Here is a 20644-nt window from a genome sequence, read left to right as displayed (position 1 = left end):
CTCTCATCCACGCCCCCCGCCTCTCCTCCACGCCCCGCCTCTCCTCCACGCCCCGCCTCTCCTTCTTCGTTACTCATGTTTCTCTTGCAATGCTTTCACACCCTCTGGACTCTACTGTCCCTATATGTCTGTGTCTGTGGGCTCCAGTGCACCGTGAGCACATCACAGGCAGATTGTGTGGGGTATCTCTTTATCCTCAGTGCCCGTGTTGTTTCCTCCATGAGTGAACACCTTTGAATGAATGAACTAGAAAGGATTACCCATGGGACAGGCACTATTGTTCTAAGTTCGTATTTTAATACATTTCAGCCTCAGAACACCTCTCTGATGTATGCACAATTATTTGTAAAATGAGGAAGTGGAGGTTCATAGATGTTTAGTAAGGTCACACAAGGTCACAGAGCTCATAAGGGGCAGAGCCAAGATTTGGCCACAGGCAGTTAGGCCCCAGTTCTGAACCACTGCCCCTCACCCTCTCAGAGAGTGTAGAGTTCACCTAGGAACCTGCCAGGGGTGAAGAGGAAGGAACGAGACTGCTGAGGCCAAAGCCCTACAATGCCCCGCTCCCTTCTCTGCCCTCACCTGTTGTTGAGAGCCAAGGGCTTTTGCTTGTCAGCTGTTCCCATCTTTGGTTGCAGGAAGAAGCTGGCAGCGATCCACACCTGCAGGACCATGAGGCCCAGGACGATGGATATGGTGAGGCTGAAACACAAGGTGAGACCATCCTGAGGTGGCCCTGTCCACTCTTCCCAAGCCCATCTCGAATGCCCCTTGATAGAGAGAAGAGAGATGCTGACTGCCCGCCAGACCAACAGTAGCTTGAGCTCTGCCCTTTATGCCTACAGAGCATTCTCCTGCCCACTGTGCAGATGAGAAAACTGAGGCTCACAAAGGGCAGATGACTTTCTCAAAGCTGCATCATCAGGTCTTCTGGCTCCAGACCAGAACTCCAGGATTTAATTATGTCTTTTTGTTGAGGGGTGGCAGCTGGGCTGAGTGGTTTAACAGCATAGGAATCAAAGAAAGGATGGGGTTTTTAGAAGAGCTCATGAAGGCCACGGGAGAGTGGACAGGGCAGGCTCTGCCCCAGACTCACAGGAGGCTCTAGGTGAGTTTGGAACAAAGGAGCTCAGAGCAGGGAGGTCCCCAGAGGGCATCACACCCTGTGTTTGCATTCTCCGAGTGGCAATGTGGGGTGGTGGTTTAAAGAGGCTTTGGTTTCAGATTGCCCAGCTCCCAGTCCTGCCTCCTCCCCTGGGACAAACTGCTCAGCCTCTCTGTGCCTCTGTTTCCTCATCTGAAAAAAGGGAGCTAATGTAAGTCTCTTAAGAGTTCTTAAGAGGAAAGATGTGTAGTGAATTCTCAATAATGTCAGCATTCACTTTTACTTTCCATATGGGTAAACTGAGGCTCAGAGAGGCACTTACAAGCCACACATCTTATCTAAAACCCAAGCTCAGATTTCCTCTCTCCTTCCACTATACTGTCCTTTCTCTCACTTCACCTCCATGAACCTCAATCTTCCCATCTATAAAATGGACACATATATATCTCCCACAGACACAATTGTGAGGACACCATTGAACAGTGAGAGTGGAAACATTTTGTAAACTGTGAGGTTCCCATCACAATGAGTTGCTATTTTAGCCCATCCTTGGGTCAGAGCTGAAAGCATGGGTCTAGGGATTGGTGAGAGCCCAGCAGGGAAGGGGTATTTCAAACAGCAGCTGTGAAGACCCACCAGCTCCCAGGCCCTGGGCAGTGACAAGAAGCCCACCCAGCACTTACATCCCGATGCCCAGTCCTCGGAGCATTTCCAGGGTCTGATTGTGGATGACAGGTAGCACCAGGCTGTACATGATCACTAGGCCACACAGGCTTTGCATCACGTGGATGATGAGGTAGCCTGTGGGCCAAGGGAGCCGGTGGTCACTCAAGGCCCTTCAGGATCCAGTCACACAGGTCCCTCCCTGCAGTCTTCCCTCTAGCCTCCTCCCAAACAAAGGTCCTGGCACTCTTACTTGCACTGTTTCTTCTGCCTGGCATGACCGCTGACCTTCTGCTCACCCTGCCAGGTGCAGTTCAAACATCAACTCCACTAGAAAGGCTTCTTGCCCTGTCCTGGGTGTGGACAGTCACTTCCTCCTCTGGGTCACCACCGCCCTTAGCATATACACCCCGTGGGCACAGGACAGGTGGTGATGATGACCTACACGAATGTGTGCTTCTCACTCCTTCCGGAAGGTCCCACAAGGAAGAGCTGGGGCCACTTATGCCCTACGTCTCTCCTCCCTAGCCACAGCCAGGACTCTGCAGGTGCCCAGGGAATGTGTACTGAATTGAATGGGTCATGTGAGGGCACTTACCCCACAGAATATAAGCTATCTGCCAGCCAGAGTACCTTGCAATGGCCACCTGAGATTTAGAAAGAAAAAAGGGTCTTAGAGGGGAGACATGCTGATTACCTCTAACACGTGTCCAGCATCCTTGTCTCATGTGAGGGTCACCCACCAACCCACCAAGGCAGGTGTCATGATTGTCCTCATTTTACAGATGAGGAAACTGAGGGCTGGATGGGGACAGTGGCTGTCCCGAGTCACCCAGCAGCAGAACATACTAGAATTGAGGACTCTGGACCCCCAGCCCAGAGCTCTTCCTCCCCCCGCTACCCCCGTCTGAGGTGCAGGAGAGCAGGTTTTGGCCTCGGAGCAGAGAGAGGCCTCTGTAGACTTACCACACTCTCTGACGAGGAAGGATTATGGAACTTCAAAGGAAGAAAGTGTTTATCTCCTGCCCACAACCTCTTCATTTGCTTTCTAAAGAAAAAGTGGGAGTTAGTAATGCTCATGACCAGGGCTTAAAAATCATTTTCTAATACTTTTTTTGAAATTGAGATATAATTGACATATAACACGATATTATTTCAGGTGTACAATATAATAATTCGATATTTGTATATATTGTGAAATGATCACAGTAAGTCTTGTTAATATCTATCACTGCACACAGTTACAAAAATTTTTTTCTTGTGATGAGAACTTTTAATCTACTCTCTTAGAAACTTTCAAATATTCACTATTTTTTAACTATAGTCACCATGCTGTACATTACATCCCTATGACTTATTTATTTTATAACTGAAAGTTTGTGCTTTTTGATGCCATTCACCCATTTCACTCCCCCCACCCCACCTCTGGTAACCACCAATCTGTTCTATGAGTTTAGTTTTAGTTTTGTTTTGTTTAGAGTCCATATATGAGTGAAATCATATGGTATTTGTCTTTCTCCATCTGACTTATTTCACTTAGCATAATGTCCTCAAGGTCATAAATGCTGTCACAAATGACAAGATTTCATTCTTTTTTATGGCTGAGTAGTATTCTGGTGTGTGTGTGTGTGTGTGTGTGTGTGTGTGTGTGTGTGTATTCCACATCTTCTTTACCCATTCACCCATCCATGGACACTTAGGTTGCTTCCATATCTTGGCTATTGTAAATAATGCTGCAAAGAACACTGGGGTGCATGTATCTTTTTAAATTACTGTTTCCACTTTTTTGGATATATGCCCAGGAGTGGGATTGCTGGATCATATGGTAGCTCTATTTTTAATTTTTTGAGGAGCCCCCATACTATTTTCATAGTGGCTGTACCAATTTACCTTCCCACCAACAGTGTAGGAGGGTTCCCTTTTCTCCACATCCTTGTCAACACTTATCTCTTGTCTTTTTGGTAATAGCCATTCTGAAAGATGTGAGGTGACATCTCACTGTGGTTTTGATTTGCATTTTCCTGATGATTTAGAAATCTTAAACTTAATATATTTTGTAAAAATAGCATATAGCTACCTAATCTCAATGGTGACTGAATGTGATAGTTGAGACTGTGTGTGTGGCTTTTAGTTTCTTTAGCTTGCTCTATTTTCTTATTTTCTCTACAATGAATATACATTACCTATATAATATTATTTCAAAACAGGTAAAAAAATTTTAACGATAGCCCCCCACTTATAACAACATAAAATGAAATGAAAAAGAAGCCACAATTCGTCACAATCCCAGCACCCAAAGAAATCACTGTGTGCCCGTCTCAACCTGGCCCTTTGCCTAAAGATTAGGTTGGCATAGTTTTGTTCAAAGTCCACATTCACATCTATATCCTCCTTTTTTCTTAACATCCCATTCCAGCAATTTCCAGGTTATTTTGCAATTTCATCCCCACTGAACTGGGAAGACTTAGTATGAAATAAAGAATGTAAGTATCTCATTAATAGTTTGCATATTTATTACATAATGAAATGATATTTGAGTTATGCTGGGTTAAATAACATATATTATTAAATTATTTTCACCAGTCCTTTAACTTTTTTAAATAGTGTCTATTAGAAAATGTAAAATTTTATCTGTTGCTTTCATTGTGTTTCTGTTTGGCAGTACCCGAGTAGGATGTGCAACCAGGAATACAAACATGCACAGATATATTTGCAGAGAAAATTTCTGGAAGGATGCAAAGAAAATGAATAATAGTGCTTAGCTCTTGGGCAACAATTTGGGGCCTGATGGGAAGAAGACTTACTTTACACTAAATATTTTTGTAACTTTGTTTTTAAAACACAAGCCTGTAGATAGGTTGGCATAATTATAAGAAAAATAACAATACTGGCACAGTGCTAGTGCTGTCCAAAGGGTGCCTTCTCATCCATTATTTCCTCTGCCCCATGGTCCTGTAAAGGAGGCAGGGCAGGGATTGTCACTCCTGGGTGACAGGTGTGGGAGGGAAGGGCCAGCCTGGACGGGAAGGAGGCCTCCCCACCACAGGTGCCTTCTTGTCCCTGTGCCCTCAGCTACCCTCCACCCACATCCATGAAGCGAGCTCTGCATTGTGGTTGTTCCTGGTTGTGGTCAAATGCCTCAGTGAATATCTCCCAGCCACCTGTAGGCTAATGAAGGAAGGAGCAGACATATCCCTACAACAGGCAGGGAAAGGGTAAGCAGCAGTGTCCAGTCCACCCACAGAGCCCAGGGAGAAGAAAGCAGAGACAGGGAGCAAGCCAGGGCTGGGATGGAGAGCTGGGGCTCTTTGTGCCAGGAGAGTCTTCACTTAGATGTCATCTGCAAGAGACCCAACCTTTGGGTAGCCAGATGGGGAGGATGCAAAAGCAGGATGCACTGCAGGGGTGGGAACTGGCCCTGGGCTTCCTGTGAGTGAGTGGGTGACTGTGAACTAGAGACTGAGACACACAGAGAGAGAGAGAGAGAGAGAGAGAGAGAGAGAGAGAGAGAAAGAGAGGCAGAGACAAAGGCAGAGAAATGGAGAGAAAAGGGAGCAATAGATACCTAAATTCAACTTCCGTCTGCATGCAAATGCCAGCTACCTACTGAAGGCCATCCCCTCCTCCTGTGCTGCTGTTCTAGAGACTGATGCCCCTGGTTCCCTTGTCCCAACCTCCTGTGAGGTCCCCTTGAGCCAGATTCACCTGATGGGAGTGCAGTGTGATTAGTTCTGGAGAGCAGGGCGGGTCTAACACCTAGTAGCAATGCAGAAGTGTACAAGAAATGACAAGGTCAGAAGGGGCCAGAGACAAGATCAGCTGCTAATAGCCTGGCTAGAGTTATTGTGTTGAGTCTCGCCTGCTCAGCAGTGAACATGGAGATGAAAGTACCGCTTAGGGTTTTGCTGAAAACCAAAAGAAGACTCTAATCACAATGTCAAGCTTACAGTGGGAGCTCAAATCGATAGTTTTTTGTTTGTTTTTGTCTTTTACTACCAATAGGTATGGCTGTCCCTAGACCCTATATATACTGCTGTTCCCAATTTGGGCACTGCTGGCACTGCTTGGGAATTCTGAGAAAAGTCTGTCACATGCTTTCCTGGCTGAAGACCCACAAATGACTCCTAGGACCCTCTTACCTGTAACAAGCCAAGATGTGAAACAGGTAGCTCACACACGTGAGGGAGGCAGGCAAGATGGTCACCACCCAGACTCCTGAAACAGAAAAGGTGATACAAGAGGCCTCAGAAGATGAACCAGAAACTATTTTTAAAATGCAGAGGGAATTCCCTGATGGTACAGTGGTTAGGACTCCGCACTCCTCACTGCTGAGGGCCTGGGTTCAATCCCTGGTCGGAGAACTAAAATGCAGAAACTCACAACAGAAAGGTTTGGGCAAAATATACTGCACTTCCTTTAACACACCTCTTGTGCAAATAACGTTTTGCTTATTTTCTGTTTCATTTTAGCCATACACCCTCGATATCCTTTATTTCCTGCGTATTTATAATCTTTTCCTTTGGTATTAATATTTCCAATCTATAGTGAGTAATAGAAAAAGAAAATTATGGAGCGTACACATTGTAGGTAGCCTCCAGCCTAGTAAAACATCATTAATTCTTGAACTTCCAATCTCTGCTTTTTGTGGGGTGGTTACCCACCCCCAATAAACAGTCACCTTGTGCAACGGTAACTGGAATCAGGGTCTTGACTATTCATTCATCCATCTTTCAGTATGTTTTTAATATTTCGTACCTAATTTGCTTTCAGAATGATTCTGTGTGCTTGTGAGAGAGGGATGAAGACAGAGGGAAGGAAGTAAAAGCTTCTGTATAAGCCGACTCTCAATAGGTACAGAAAAGGCATTCGAAAGAATCCAACACCTCTTTATAACTCAAATCACTCCATAGACTAGAAATAGAAGGGAATTTCCTCAATTGGATAAAAAGCATCTGCAAAAAACCCACAGCTAACATCATACTTAATTGGTGAAAAACAGACTGCTTTCCCCATGAGTTCAAGAATAAGAAAATCAATGTCTGCTCTTGCCAATTCTATCCAACATTGTACTGGAGGGTCTAGCCAGGGCAGTTAGGCAAGAAAATGCATCCAGACTGCAAGGGAAGAAATAAAACTATCTCTATTCACCAACAACATGTTCCTATATATAGATAATCCTAAGGAATAAATACACAAACAAAGTAAAATGAATTAATAAATGAGTTCAGCAAGGTTGTAAGACACAAGACCAATATATAAAAGTCAATTGTATTGCTATACACTACCAACAAATAATATGAAAATGAAGTAAGAAACAACTGCATTTGCAATAGTATCATAAAGAGTAAAATACTTAAGAATAAATTTAGTAAAAGAAGTATACAACTTGTACACTTAAAACTACAAAAGCAGGGCCTTCCCTGGTGGCGCAGTGGTTGAGAGTCTGCCTGCCGATGCAGGGGACACGGGTTCATGCCCCGGTCCGGGAAGATCCCACATGCCGCAGAGCGGCTGGGCCCGTGAGCCATGGCCGCTGAGCCTGCACGTCCGGAGCCTGTGCTCCGCAACGGGAGAGGCCACAACAGTGAGAGGCCCGCGTACCACAAGGTTGTTCTTTGTGAACATGGCAATACTCCCTAAATTGATCTACAGATTCAAATCCCTGTCAAAATTCCAATGTCATTTTTGGATAAATTGACAAGCTAATCCTAAAATTCATATAAAAATGAAGCGACCCTGAATAGGCTATATAACCTTGAAAAAGAAGAACAAAATTACAGGACTCACGTTTCTTGAGCTACAGTAATAAGACAGTGTGATATTGCCATAAAGATAGACAAATAGACCAATGGAATAAATTGAGAATCCAGAAGTAAACCCCCATTGTCAATGTATTTTCAACAAGGATGACAAGACAATTCAATGGGGAAGGAATATGCCTATTAACAAATAGTGCAGGGGAAACTGATATTCCCATGTAAAACAATGAAGTTAGAACCTTACCTCATACCGTATACAAAAATTAAATCAAAATGGATCATATACTCAATGTAACAGCTAAAATGATAAAAGTCTCAGAAGAAAATATGAGAGTAAATCTTTGTGACCTTGGGTTAAACAATGGTTTCTTAAACATGCACAAGTGATAAAAGAAAACAAGATATATTAGACTGCATTAGAATTAAAAGCATTTGTGTTTCAAAGGACACCATCAAAAAAGTGAAAAAGCAACCCACAGAATGGAAGAAATTATTTGTAAATTATATCTCTTGTAAGGGATGTGTATATAGAATATACAAAGAACTCTTACAGCTCAATAATAGACAAATAATCCAATTTTAAAGTGGGCAAAGAATCTCAGTAGTCATTACTCAAAGAAGATGTACAAATGGTCAATAAGTACATGAAAAGATGCTCAACATCATCAGCCATCAGGGAAATGAAAATCAAAACCGCAACGCAGGGCTTCCCTGGTGGCACAGTGGTTGAGAGTCTGCCTGCCGATGCAGGGGAAGTGGGTTCGTGTCCCGGTTCGGGAGGATCCCACATGCCGCAGAGCAGCTGGGCCCGTGAGCCATGTCCGCTGAGCCTGCGCATCCAGAGCCTGTGCTCCACAACGGGAGAGGCCACAGCAGTGGGAGGCCCGCGTACCGCAAAAAAAAAAACAAACCGCAATGCACCGCCGATGTTCATAGCAGCACTATTTACAATAGCCAAGACATGGAAGCAACGTAAGTGTCCAATAACAGATGAATGGATAAAGAAGATGTGGTATATACATACAATGGAATATTACTTAGCCATAAAAAATAATGAAATAATGCCATTTGCAGCAACATGGATGGACCTAGAGATTATCATACTAAGTGAAGTAAGTCAGAGAAAAACAAATATAACATGATATCACTTATATGTGGAATCTAAAAAAATGATACAAATGAACTTATTTACAAAACAGGAACAGAATCATAGACATAGAAAACAAACTATGGTTACCAAAGGTGGGGGGGAGGAAGAGGGATAAATTATGAATTTGGGATTAACAGATACACACTTACTATATATAAGATAGATAAAAAGACAAGGGCCTACAGTACAGCACAGGGAACCATAATCAATATCTTGTAATAACTTATAATGGAAAAGAATCTGGAAAATAATATATGTGTGTGTGTGTATATATATGTATATATATCTGAATCACTTTGCTGTATACCTGAAACATTATAAGTCAATTATACTTCAATTTAAAAAAAATACAATGCGATACCACTTCATACTTACTAGATGGCTATAATAAAAAATAAAGATATTATCAAATGTTGATGAAGATATAGAAGCTGTACCCCTCATACATTGGTGATGGCAATTAATAGTGATGAAGCTGCTTTTGAAAACGGTCTGGCAATTCCCCCAAAAGCTTAAACATAATTACCACATGATCCAGAATTCCACTCCTAAGTATATACCCAAGATATATAAAAATATATGAAAAACTTGTAGATGAATGTTCACAGCAGTATTATTCATAATAACCAAAAGTTGAAACAACCCAAATTTGCGTCAACAGACAAATATATAAATACCATATTGTATATTCATACAACAGAATAAAATTCAGCAATAAAAAAGAATGAAGCTGAGACACATGCTATGATATAGATGAACCTTATAAATATCTTGCTATGTGAAAGAAGCCAATCAAAAAAGAACACGTATTGTATGATTCTATTTATATAAAATGTCCAGAATAGGCAAATCTATAGAGCCAGAAAATAGTGGCCTGGGAGAGTTGAGAAATGGGGAGTGACTGAAAGTGGTCATGATTTCTTTTAGGGGTGATGAAAATGTTCTAAATTTTTTTTTTTTTTTGCGGTACGCAGGCCTCTCACTGTCGTGGCCTCTCCCATTGCGGAGCGCAGGCTCCAGACGCACAGGCTCAGCGGCCACGGCTCACGGGCCCAGCCGCTCCGCGGCACGTGGGATCTTCCCGGGCCGGGGCATGAACCTGTGTCCCCTGCATCGGCAGGCGGACTCTCAACCACTGCGCCACCAGGGAAGCCCGAAAATGTTCTAAATTTGACTGTGGTGATGGGTGCATAAATTTCAAAATACTAAAAACCACTGAATTGTACACTTTAAATGAGTGAATTGTATGGTATATGAGTTATATCTTCATAAAGCTGTTTTTAAAAAGAAGGAGAAAGAAAGCTGATTTCCATTCCTTTCAAGTTTCAGATGTGTCTTTATCAGCATCACCAGGACTAGGCAATTGCTCTATCCCAAACTTCCACCAACACAAAGGATGTGGATAAATCACCATAAATCTCACCCCAGGGGATGCAGGGGACACATCCTTGGAAGGAGAGGATGGAAGGAGTCTGGCCACAAGAAGAGTGAGTGCAGACTTTTTCCAGCCAGCAGCAAGAACATGACCGCACACCTTTAATTTAATGCCTTTATCATCTCAAAGGTGAAGCATGTTCAGCCTAAGAGTCTCTCTTGGAAAGAGGGTAGCTGTTTAAAGCTGGAAGAGATTGAGACAGAGTGAAAATGTTATATACTGATTCTTAAAGTGTCTAAACGTGAGAAATATATCAAAGAGGAGATAAAACATGAGTGAATATGGTGATATACTCACTACAATTCACCCAGACCAAGTAACTGAGGTTAGCATTAAAAAGTTGCCCAAAACGGGTAGAAATGTGAATTTTCAGAAGTATGACTTAAAACAAGTATTATTAAATCAAACATTAGAATATGCTCGCTGAGTGTATAGGAAGGGACTCATCAGGCAGAACATTAAAGATGAGTAAACGTGTTCAAGGGCAACAAAAAAGTATGATAATATGGAAGAAGCAGTACCCACCTTAGTGTAACCTTCTATGTCATGTATGTATAAGAGAATTTTCCTCAAATAATTCACAGTAGATCTATTCCCCTCTGGTTTTGATATTCTACTAGCTTGTGAGTCTTAAGTGAAAATATTATTTGCATCACCTGTTTCGTGGCTTAAGGAACATATGGTAATTTACAGCCATTAAATGTCAGAGCTACAAAGGCTTTTGGAAACCATTTGGTACCCTCATCCCAGTCCCATTTTAAAGATGAGGAAACTGAGGCCAAGAGGAGGGACCTGACTTGTCCAATGACAGAGTTTATCCTGACATCTTGTCCAGGTCCTTTCTCAACAAGGAACAGTGAAGAACTTTCCTTCCTTCATGGGCAATGGACACATAATTAGAGTATGTCATTTTCAAAGAAAGTTACTATTTTAAGGTAAAGTGACTGTTATGGACAGAATGTGTGTGTCTCCCACCCCCCACAAAATTCATGTGTTGAAACCCTAATCCCCAATGTGATGGTATTTGGAAATGGAGCCTTTGGGAGGTGATTAGATCATGAGGGTGGAGCCCTCATGATGGAATTAGTGCCCTATAAGAAGATACATGAGAGAGTTTGCTTCCTCTCCCTGTTCTCCATCCAGTATGTGAGGACACAAAGAGAGGGCGGCCTTCTGCAAGTCAGGAAACAGACCCTCCCCAGACACCAGGTCTGCTAGCACCTTCAACTTCCCAGTCTCCAGAACTCTGAGAAATAAATGTCTGTTTTTATACCACACAGTCTATGGTAATTTGTTATAGCAACCTGAACTAAGCAGAAATTAAATTTGAATGATATAAGTAAACTTTCCATATAATAATAAAGTCATGGGCCACTGTTTTATCTTTTCCAAAGTGAAAAAAATATGATGATTTTAGTTGTTTCCACTGGCATCAAACAAAATAGGCTATTTGAGATTAGAAAATTATCAGGGCATGTTCAATTCAGCCCCAAATAGGTTCTAATAAAATGGCCTGTGTCCTGACCCCTTTTTCCTTTGAGTCAACCCAGGGAGGCATAGAGCAATTGTAACACAGGTAATATCAAGACCAGCAGCAATAATCACTATAGGTGTGCACCTGCCACAAGTCACAAGTCCCTCTCTGTTTCCTACACAGGCAGCAGGAACAAAGGTGGAGGATGGTTTTACCTTTGGTGACGTTAATCAGCTCTTTCACCTGCAGGAGGACTGGGGTCAGGGTACCCGTCTGGTTCATGGAGGCGATGTAGCTCTCCAATTCGCCTTCAAACACATCCAGCTCATCTCTCACATACACGAACATGCAGAACTCAATGACAATGAACTGGCGACACAGAGCAAATATTTCAAGGTTTCAACTGAGTCCAGCTCAGTATATGAATAACATATGGGTCTCTCTTTAGTTTTGAGGTCAAAACTCTCTGAAGCTCAAAACTCATCTGCAATAGACTCTGGACACTTGCTCTACTGAGATGAATGGGATTGTGACTTCTTTGGAGACAGGAGTCACCCCAAACTCTGTTCTTCACACAACAGCATATAAGAGTAGGCACCACAAGGGCTCAAAGAACTCTTCAAACATTAATTAAATCAGAGTGAAATAATTAAAACAGAGTGGACTTTGAATAAGGGGTGACCCTGGGGACAATTCCAAACACTTCTCACTGTTCCCCTTCTTGTATCTTGGCAATGACCAAATTGGAGGAGGTGCTGTTTCCTGTATGCATGTCATGCTTGCTCCCCTCCTATCATCCTGTCATCCTGCCCTCATGCCCCCATCATCATGCCATTGCTTCTAGAGTCCCTGACGCCATTTTACTTCATCAACCAAACTGAATGTGGAGCTCAAATGCTACTATTTTCAGGCAGGTTCTCAATCCAGAGTAATTCACTAAATTTCCAAAGCACTTTTACCTTTTCTTTTTCTCTAGTTAGATGGCAATACTTCACACCGCATTTTATCTTCTTGTCTTAGACCATGGGCTACTCCCAGGCCAAGACTCTGCTGAATCAGCTCTCTTCTCTCTTCCAGGTCTTAGTATAGTGTTTGGCATACAGCAGACAACCAATAATGATTTAATAAACACAATAACCCCGAGTGATTTACCCACTGCTGCAGAGAACTCTAGCTAGTTGTCCATTAAAATCTCTTCTCCCCTCTTTTGGGCGCAGGCTGGACTACATTTGCCAGCCTCCCTTGAGTTAGACGTGGGTAAATAACAAGGCTCTTGTCAATGGAAAAAGAGTGGAAGGCATGTGTGCTGGGTCCACATGGCCTTTGAAAACCTCTCACAGGCATTTCGCCGCCTGCTTTCTCCTTCTGCTGACTGGATGCAGGTGGTGAGGGTGCTCAGGGATGATGAAGGCACACGATGGAGAAACCAGTTATGGAACAAACACGTGGAAGACTGCTACCTCCCAAACCTCAACACTCACTCAACACTGTTAGGTGGGCAAAAATATCTTCAGTGTTGTCGCTGAAATTTGTGGGTTTATGTGGTACTTCATCATAACCTAATACATTCACTTAAAACTTAATCACAAGGGGCTTCCCTGGTGGCGCAGTGGTTGAGAGTCCGCCTGCCGATGCAGGGGACACGGGTTCGTGCCCCGGTCCCGGAGGATCCCGCGTGCCGCGGAGCGGCTGGGCCCGTGAGCCATGGCCGCTGGGCCTGCGCGTCCGGAGCCTGTGCTCCGCAACGGGAGAGGCCACAGCGGTGAGAAACCCGAAAACTTAATCACAGGATTAGTTTATATAGGTATCATCCTAGTACATTTAAAACGAGCAGAAGACAATTTGGCCATTTTTATCCCGCCATTTGACCCTGCTTTTGACTCAGACATTTTATCTCAGATAACAATGACCACGTGAAATGCTTTGATTCTGTACTTTATTGACTTCCTGTTTTCAATTTCATAGGTTTCTGCTCTAATTTTTATTACGTCTATTCTTCTGCTTACTTTGCATTTTAATTTGCTCTTTTTTGTTTGTTCGTTTCCTAAGGTGAAAGTTTAGACGATTGATTTAAGATCTTTCTTCAGGTCTAATATGTACATTCAATGCTATAAATTTCCCTCTAAGCACTGCTTTTGCTGCCTCCCACGAATTTTGATAAGTTGTGTTTTCATTTTCATCTGTTCAAAATATTTTAAATTTCCCTTTATGTTTTTCTTTGGCTCATATGTTACTTAAAAGTGTGTTGTTTTCATACCTACTACTTGCAGATTCTCCGTTATCTTTTTGTTACTGATTTTTAGTTTAATTCCACTTTGATCTGAGAGCAGACATTGTATGATTTCTATTCTTTTAAATTTATTAAGACATGTTTTATGGTCCAGGATATAGTCTATCTTGTTGAATTTTCCATTTACTCTTGAGAAGAATGTGGATTCTGCTGTTGTTGATGAAGTACTCTTTGGATTTCCAAAATATCCAATTGATTGATGGCATCAATTACAGTTCAGATTTTCCTACCTTGGCACTGGTTGCCATGGGGTTTCTGCTCCATTCTGTGATGATCGTGTCTCTTCAGTTTTAGGGGTAAAGGTTTGCTCCATGACCTCACTGCTCTTAGGGATCTAAGAAGAGTTGTTGATTCTTCAATTTGTTCAGATTTGTATTTGTTGTTAAGATAGAGTGGCATCTTGCAAGCTCTTTACATGTGGAATTGGCAACTGGAAGTCTCTGTAAATAACTCGATTATATTTATTAGTAATATTCACCACATGAGCAAAAGTGTCCTTGGAGTCAAAATGGTGGGGTCAAAGAATTGTACTTCTTTGATTTACAGATACTCAGTTTTGACCCAGCTTTTAAAGAACAACCCCTATCCTAGACCCACCCCATTTATAAAATAATAAAGGATTTGCTTAGATCTACTTACAAGGTACAGGCAGATGAAAGCCAACACAGTGGTTCCAATCATCCTGCTTGGGAACTGAAAGTAGGGGTCCCACTCATATATCCTGGTTTGGAACCAAGACTTTTCTCTCTCTCTGTGAATGAATAAACATCAAGAGAAGACAGGTTGTGGCTGGTAAACAAATGCCTGATTCTTCTGAAAATAATATCATCTCCTCTTCTTCACCTTAGAGTATAGTGAAGACAAAGAGCACTGGTAGATTCCACAGTTTTCATTCTCCCCTTATCCTTAAGAACAAAGACTCAGTTTTATTCAGTACAGCAATCTACCAAATTAAAAGCTATAGTTCCCGACCTCTCTTACAGCGAAGAGTGACCAAGACTAAACAAGCCAATTAGACGTGACCAGAGATGTGGTGTGGGACTTTGGGGAGGCTGGTCAGGTGGAACTGACACAGCTGGGAGGATTCCCTTTGACTTCATTCTTTTCTCCTGCCTGCCATCTGAAGGGCAGACATGGTGGCTGGCCCAGGCTGGAGCCCCAGCATCTATCTTGGGCCACAGACAGCCTTCATGATGGAAACCACTACGTTACTGGAACAGAAAGACAGACAATGGGTAAACTGCGTGGTGGGCAGTCCAGGGTTAGTATGGACTGCCTGCCTCCAGAATTCTTTTACATGAGAAAGAAAGAAATCTCTCTTTTATTTGTACCATGATGATTTTGCATTTTCTGCTATATGTAGCCAATGTAACTCTAACCAAAGAACTGGTTTTGCCACTATGACCTTGGATTAGACATATCCCTTCTCTGGGAATATACCCTTGTGCACAGTGGCAGTGGCAGGGGTTAGGGTGACTTGAATGGTCACTGAAGACCAGGTGTTCTTGCCTCGCCAAGAGCTATGTCCTCTTTTATTGGTAACAATATCTTAGTTTTTCTCTGGAAATCTACTCTTCCCCACCATCAGTCCTGGTGGTTAAGTGAGGCTGAACCACTTCCTAGTTCCCATGGTGAACATGTGACCCTGGTTTAACAATCAGTTTACTCCAATCACCTACTCACAGTAATTGGTTCTGGGATGCCATGTGGTCCAACTTAATCCAATGAAACACATTTGTGGGAATTTTGTTTGAATTTTTTGAAAGAAAACATTCTCTTCTCTATGAGCTTAAGACAGGGGGGTATAAGCTTAGAGATTCTGGGGCCCACCATGGGGAGGAAGCCTACCTAACTAAGAGTTTAACATCGGTAAAAGCAGAGCTGAGAGATGAGGGAAAGAGACCTAGTTCTGATTATATCAATCAAACCCCTGGATCCATCTGTGTCTGAAAACTGGCGACCTCTAGGCTTTTTAATTATGTAAGGCCATAACTTTCCTATTTCTCTTTAATCCCATTTGAGTTGAGTTTCTGTTATTAGCAAACAAGCGTCCTAAAACAGCGCTCTTCCAGTCATCTCCAGGTCTCTGACACTGTCAGGGCTCATCAATATTGGTGCAAACACCGAGGGGAGTGAACAAATATAACTGTGCTTACTGCAGGGGGCACTTCCTCAGGAGCTGTTTGACGTGCTCTGCCTGGTGAACTTCCAGGAAAGGCTTTTCTTCCTGTGAGAAAAGAGAGAGGTTGATGTTTTGGCTCACAAAGTCTTGTTAGGGCTTTGGTCTCTTTGAGGGGCTATTTCCATAGAGGCCAGGATTTTCGGTAAAACTGGCCATTCCCAGACACCTGTCATTTATTGAAGAGACTGTAGGGTCCCGTCTCCTGTTTCCCAAGCACTTCTTTCATGAAATGCCAGAGGCCTGACCTTCCTTGACTCTTCTGCTTACTGCTTTACACCAGCCTTTGTTTTGTGAAGTTGATTTTTCCCTTTGAGATTCGGTGATTTCTCATCATAGTTCAAAACACTGTTCCAGAAATGAAACACCCAAAATCCCAGTGTTTTTATTTTTTATGAAAAGGAATTTCTCTTGCTCATTTCTTATTTTGAAATGAACCTTAATAGTATGTTTTGAAATGTTTTCGCCAAGTGTAATGAGCTTTCCACAATAGTCATCTGTTTTGCCAATATATTGAATATGTAACTTTTACACACTGTGAGATGAAATCTTATATATTGCAGATGTTGTGCAGAGTAAAAAAGACCTGGTTATAATTCTGACTCATAAGTGACATCAGCAAGCTGGAGGAACAGGAGGTTCCACTTCCCATATGCCCTCAGATACACCAATTTTGACAACCACCCACAGGTGAGAGTAACTTTGTGGGGGCCCAGGTATCTACCTTGGAGGTTACAGCACTCTAGTTAAGCAAAAACTCCAAGAATAGATGCATTAAAGAGGAAAAGGAGAACAGTTTCATTTTACCAACATCACTCCTCCTCCAAAGTAGTATAGCTCAGGGCATAGAGAGAAGGCCCTCTTAGCTTGTAATTTCTCCTATGAGGGAAAATAAAAGTGAAGTGAGAGCCCAGCTTCCCCAGTCTTGGGGGACACTGCCCAACAGATCCATTCCTATCTCACACCACCCAGAACACTGAGGGGATCAGCATGGCAGAATAGTCTGGGGAAAGCTAAGAGCGGGGAAATGGGGCAGGGGGTCAATGGGGTGGGGGAGTCCTTCTGGAGTCCTAGAAGGAACAGAGAAAGAGAAAAGGGCAGAAAGCTATATAAAGAAATAATGGGGGGACTTCCCTGGTAGTCCAGTGGTAAAGAATCCACCTTCCAATGCAGGGAATGCAGGTTCGATCCCTGGTCGGGGAACTAAGATCCCACATGCTGCGGTGCAACTAAGCCCACATGCCACAACTATTGAGCTTGTGTGCCTCAATGAGAGAGCCCACATGCCACAAACTACAGAGCCCACATGCCCTGGAGCCCACGCGCCACAACTACTGAGCCCACGTGTCCTGGAGCCTGCACACCACAACTAGAGAGAGAAAACCTGCACGTCACAACCAGAGAGATGCCTGCATGTCGCAACTAGAGAGAAACCCGAGCAGACCACACGCCATAATGAAAAGATCCTGCATGCCTCAACAGAGATCCTGTGTGCTGCAACTAAGACCTGACGCAGCCAAAAAAAATAAATAAGGAAAACAAATAAATAAAATAAATAAATATTTTTTTTAAAAAAGAGATAATGGGGACTTTCCTGGTGGTCCAGTGGCTAAGCCTCTGCGCTCCCAATGCAAGGGGCCTGGGTTCCATCCCTGGTCAGGGAACTAGATCCCACATGCCACAACTAAGACTTCACATGCCACAACTAAGGATTCTGCCTGCTGCAACTAAAAGATCCCACACGCCACAACTAAAGCCCCCGCAGGCTGCAACAAAGATCTCACATGCTGCAACTAAGATCCGGTGCAGCCAAAAAATAAATAAATTTTGGGGGGGAAAAAAGGAAAAAAAGAAATAATGGCAGAAAGTTTCCCTAATCTGGGGAGGAAAATGAACATCCAGATCCACAAAGCCTCAAATAGACTGAATATATAGAGGTGTTCACCAAGACACATTATAATCAAAATGTCAAAAGTCAATGACAAAGAGAGAATTTTGAAAGTACACATACAAGGGAACCCGTTTAAAGATATCACGGGATTTCTCGGCAGAATCCTTGCAGGTCAGGAGAAAGTGGGATGATATATTCAAACTGCAGAAAGAAAAAAACCTGCTAATCAAGAATACGACTCTTGCCAAAACTGTCCTTTTCCAGGCAAACAAAAACTGAGGGAATTTATTACCACTAGACCTGCCTACAAAAAATGTTAAAGTGAGCTCTTCAAGTTGAAATAAAATGATGCTAATTAGCAACACAAAAACATACGGAAGTATAAAAATCACTAGTAATGGTAAATATGTAGTCAAATTCAGAATACTCTAATACTGTAATGGTGCTGCATAAGTCACTTTTAATTCTAGTATAAAAGTTAAAAGACAAAAGTATTAAAAATAACTATAGCTACAATAATTTGTTAATGGTTGAACAGTATAAAAAGTAGTAAACTGTGACATAAATCACATAAAATGTTGGGGAGGAGAAGTAAAAGTACAGAGTTCTATGCAATTGAAGTTTAACTGTTATCAACTTAAAATAGACTATTATAACTATAAAATGTTTTATTTAAGCCTCATGTGATCACAAAGAAAAACACCTGTATTCTACACACAAAAGATAAAGGAATCAAAGCGTACCTCTACAAAAAAATCATCACATCACAAAGGAAGAAAGGAAGAAAGGAAGAAGGAATTATGAAACAGAAAACAATTAACAAAATGGCAATTTTAAGTCATTATCTATCAATAATCACTTTAAATGTAAACAGATTAAATTCTCCAATCAAAAGACACTGAGTGGCTAAGTGAATTTTTAAAAAAATTCCACATATAGATTATCTGCAAGAGACTCACTTTAGCCGTAAGGACACACATGGGCTGAAAGCAAAAGGATGGAAAAAGATATTTCATAAAAATGGTAACCAAAATAGAGCAGGGTCCGGGGGTGATACTTATGAGACAAAGTGGACTTTAAGTCAAAAACTATCACAAGAGACAAAGAAGGTCATTATATAATGATAAAGAGGTCAGTTCATCAAAATGATATAAAAATTGTAAACACATATACATACCTAATATCAGAGCACCTAAATATATAAAATATTAACAGAACTGAAGGAAGAAATAAACAGCAACATGATAACAGTAGAGGACTTCAACACCACACTTTCAACAATGGATAGATAATCCAGTCAGAAAATCAATAAGGAAACAGCTGACTAGAACAACACTATAGACCAAATGGACCAAACAGACATTTATAGAACATTCCATATAACAGCAGCAGAATACATATTCTCCTCAAGAACATTTTCCAGGATAGAACATATGTTTGGCCACAAAACAAGTCTTAAACATAAGAAGATTGAAATCATATCAGACATAATTTCTGACCACAAAAAGCTAGACGTTGGTAACAGGAGGAAAATTGGAAAATTCACAAACAATACACTCCTGAACAACCAATGGGTCAAAGAAAAAATCAAAAGGGAAACCAGAAATATCTTGAAGCAAATGAAAATAGAAATACAACATACAGGGCTTCCCTGGTGGCGCACTGGTTGAGAGTCCGCCTGCCGATGCGGGGGACGCGGGTTCGTGCCCCGGTCCGGGAGGCTCCCACGTGCCTCGGAGCGGCTGGGCCCGTGAGCCATGGCCGCTGAGCCTGCGCGTCCGCAGCTTGTGCTCCGCAACGGCAGAAGCCACAACAGTGAGTAAAAAAAAAAAAAAAAAAGAAATACAACATACAGAAATTTATGGGATACAGGAAAAGCAGTTCAGTTCTAAGAGGGCAGTGTATAGCAGTAAATGCCTATATTAAGAAAAAAAGAAAGATCTCATGCAAACAACCTAACTCTTTACTTTGAGGAACTAGAAAAAGAAGGACAATGGGTAAGAGAGAGCCTCAACAACCAAATTCTCTGGGTTCCAGGTCTGGCTCTGCTATAGACTAGCTATGTGACCTTGGGCAATGCAACTGACACCTCTGGGTCCAAGTTTCCTAATACAGAATGGCAGAAGTAATAATAGTACCTACCTCACAAGGCTATTGGGAAAACTTAACCTGTCAGGACACACACGGTGTTTTTACTTAGTACTCACCGTCTGGAGCTCCCAGCCCAGGTGGACCCTCAGAGACTTGACAAACATGTACAGGAAGCGGCCCAGAAGGAAGGCCAGGCAGAGCAGTGAGGGCCAGTAGAACACGACAGTCTCATACTTCCCCACAAACTGCAACAGAAGCAGACCATGAGGCGTGGGCTCTAGGTAGGGAAGGGCTAGGCCACTGGTGAGGCTGTGCACAGGAACCTGCCTGCCCCAGCCTGCTCCCACCAGGGCCCACTCTCTCAGAGCTTGGAGGTCAGCAGCCAATCCCCGCTCCCCCAGCCCCACACCATCAGAACAAGCAGTGGACTTGGAGTCCAGCAGCCCTGGACTCGAGTCTTAGCACCCCTATTTAATTTTATACAAAGGGCTTTCATGGCTTTTTTCTCATTAGGTATTAAATGTTACTTTTGGAAAATACTCACAAGAGAGAGGAGGGTGAGAGAGAGAAGTGGGGAGAGAGAGAAGAGGAAGGAGGAGGGAGGGGG

At 42.5% G+C, this 20644-nt stretch overlaps 1 protein-coding gene across 1 annotated transcript in view; it reads right to left on the bottom strand.

Moving 5' to 3' along the window:
• Positions 1 to 20644, bottom strand: part of LOC103074695 (coiled-coil domain-containing protein 180-like) — a 55873-nt gene that overhangs the window by 6999 nt on the left and 28230 nt on the right. Inside the window, 9 exon segments of the mRNA XM_082931036.1 lie at positions 583 to 702; positions 1789 to 1906; positions 2367 to 2415; positions 2735 to 2816; positions 5908 to 5983; positions 11802 to 11955; positions 14516 to 14627; positions 16033 to 16103; positions 20154 to 20282. Coding sequence (XP_082787162.1) covers positions 583 to 702; positions 1789 to 1906; positions 2367 to 2415; positions 2735 to 2816; positions 5908 to 5983; positions 11802 to 11955; positions 14516 to 14627; positions 16033 to 16103; positions 20154 to 20282 — 911 coding nt within the window.

Source organism: Lipotes vexillifer, unplaced genomic scaffold, assembly GCF_000442215.2.
Source record: "Lipotes vexillifer unplaced genomic scaffold, Lipotes_vexillifer_v1.1 scaffold920, whole genome shotgun sequence".
Taxonomy (NCBI): Eukaryota; Metazoa; Chordata; class Mammalia; order Artiodactyla; family Lipotidae; genus Lipotes; species Lipotes vexillifer.
This window is presented reverse-complemented; position numbering and strand designations above follow the sequence as displayed.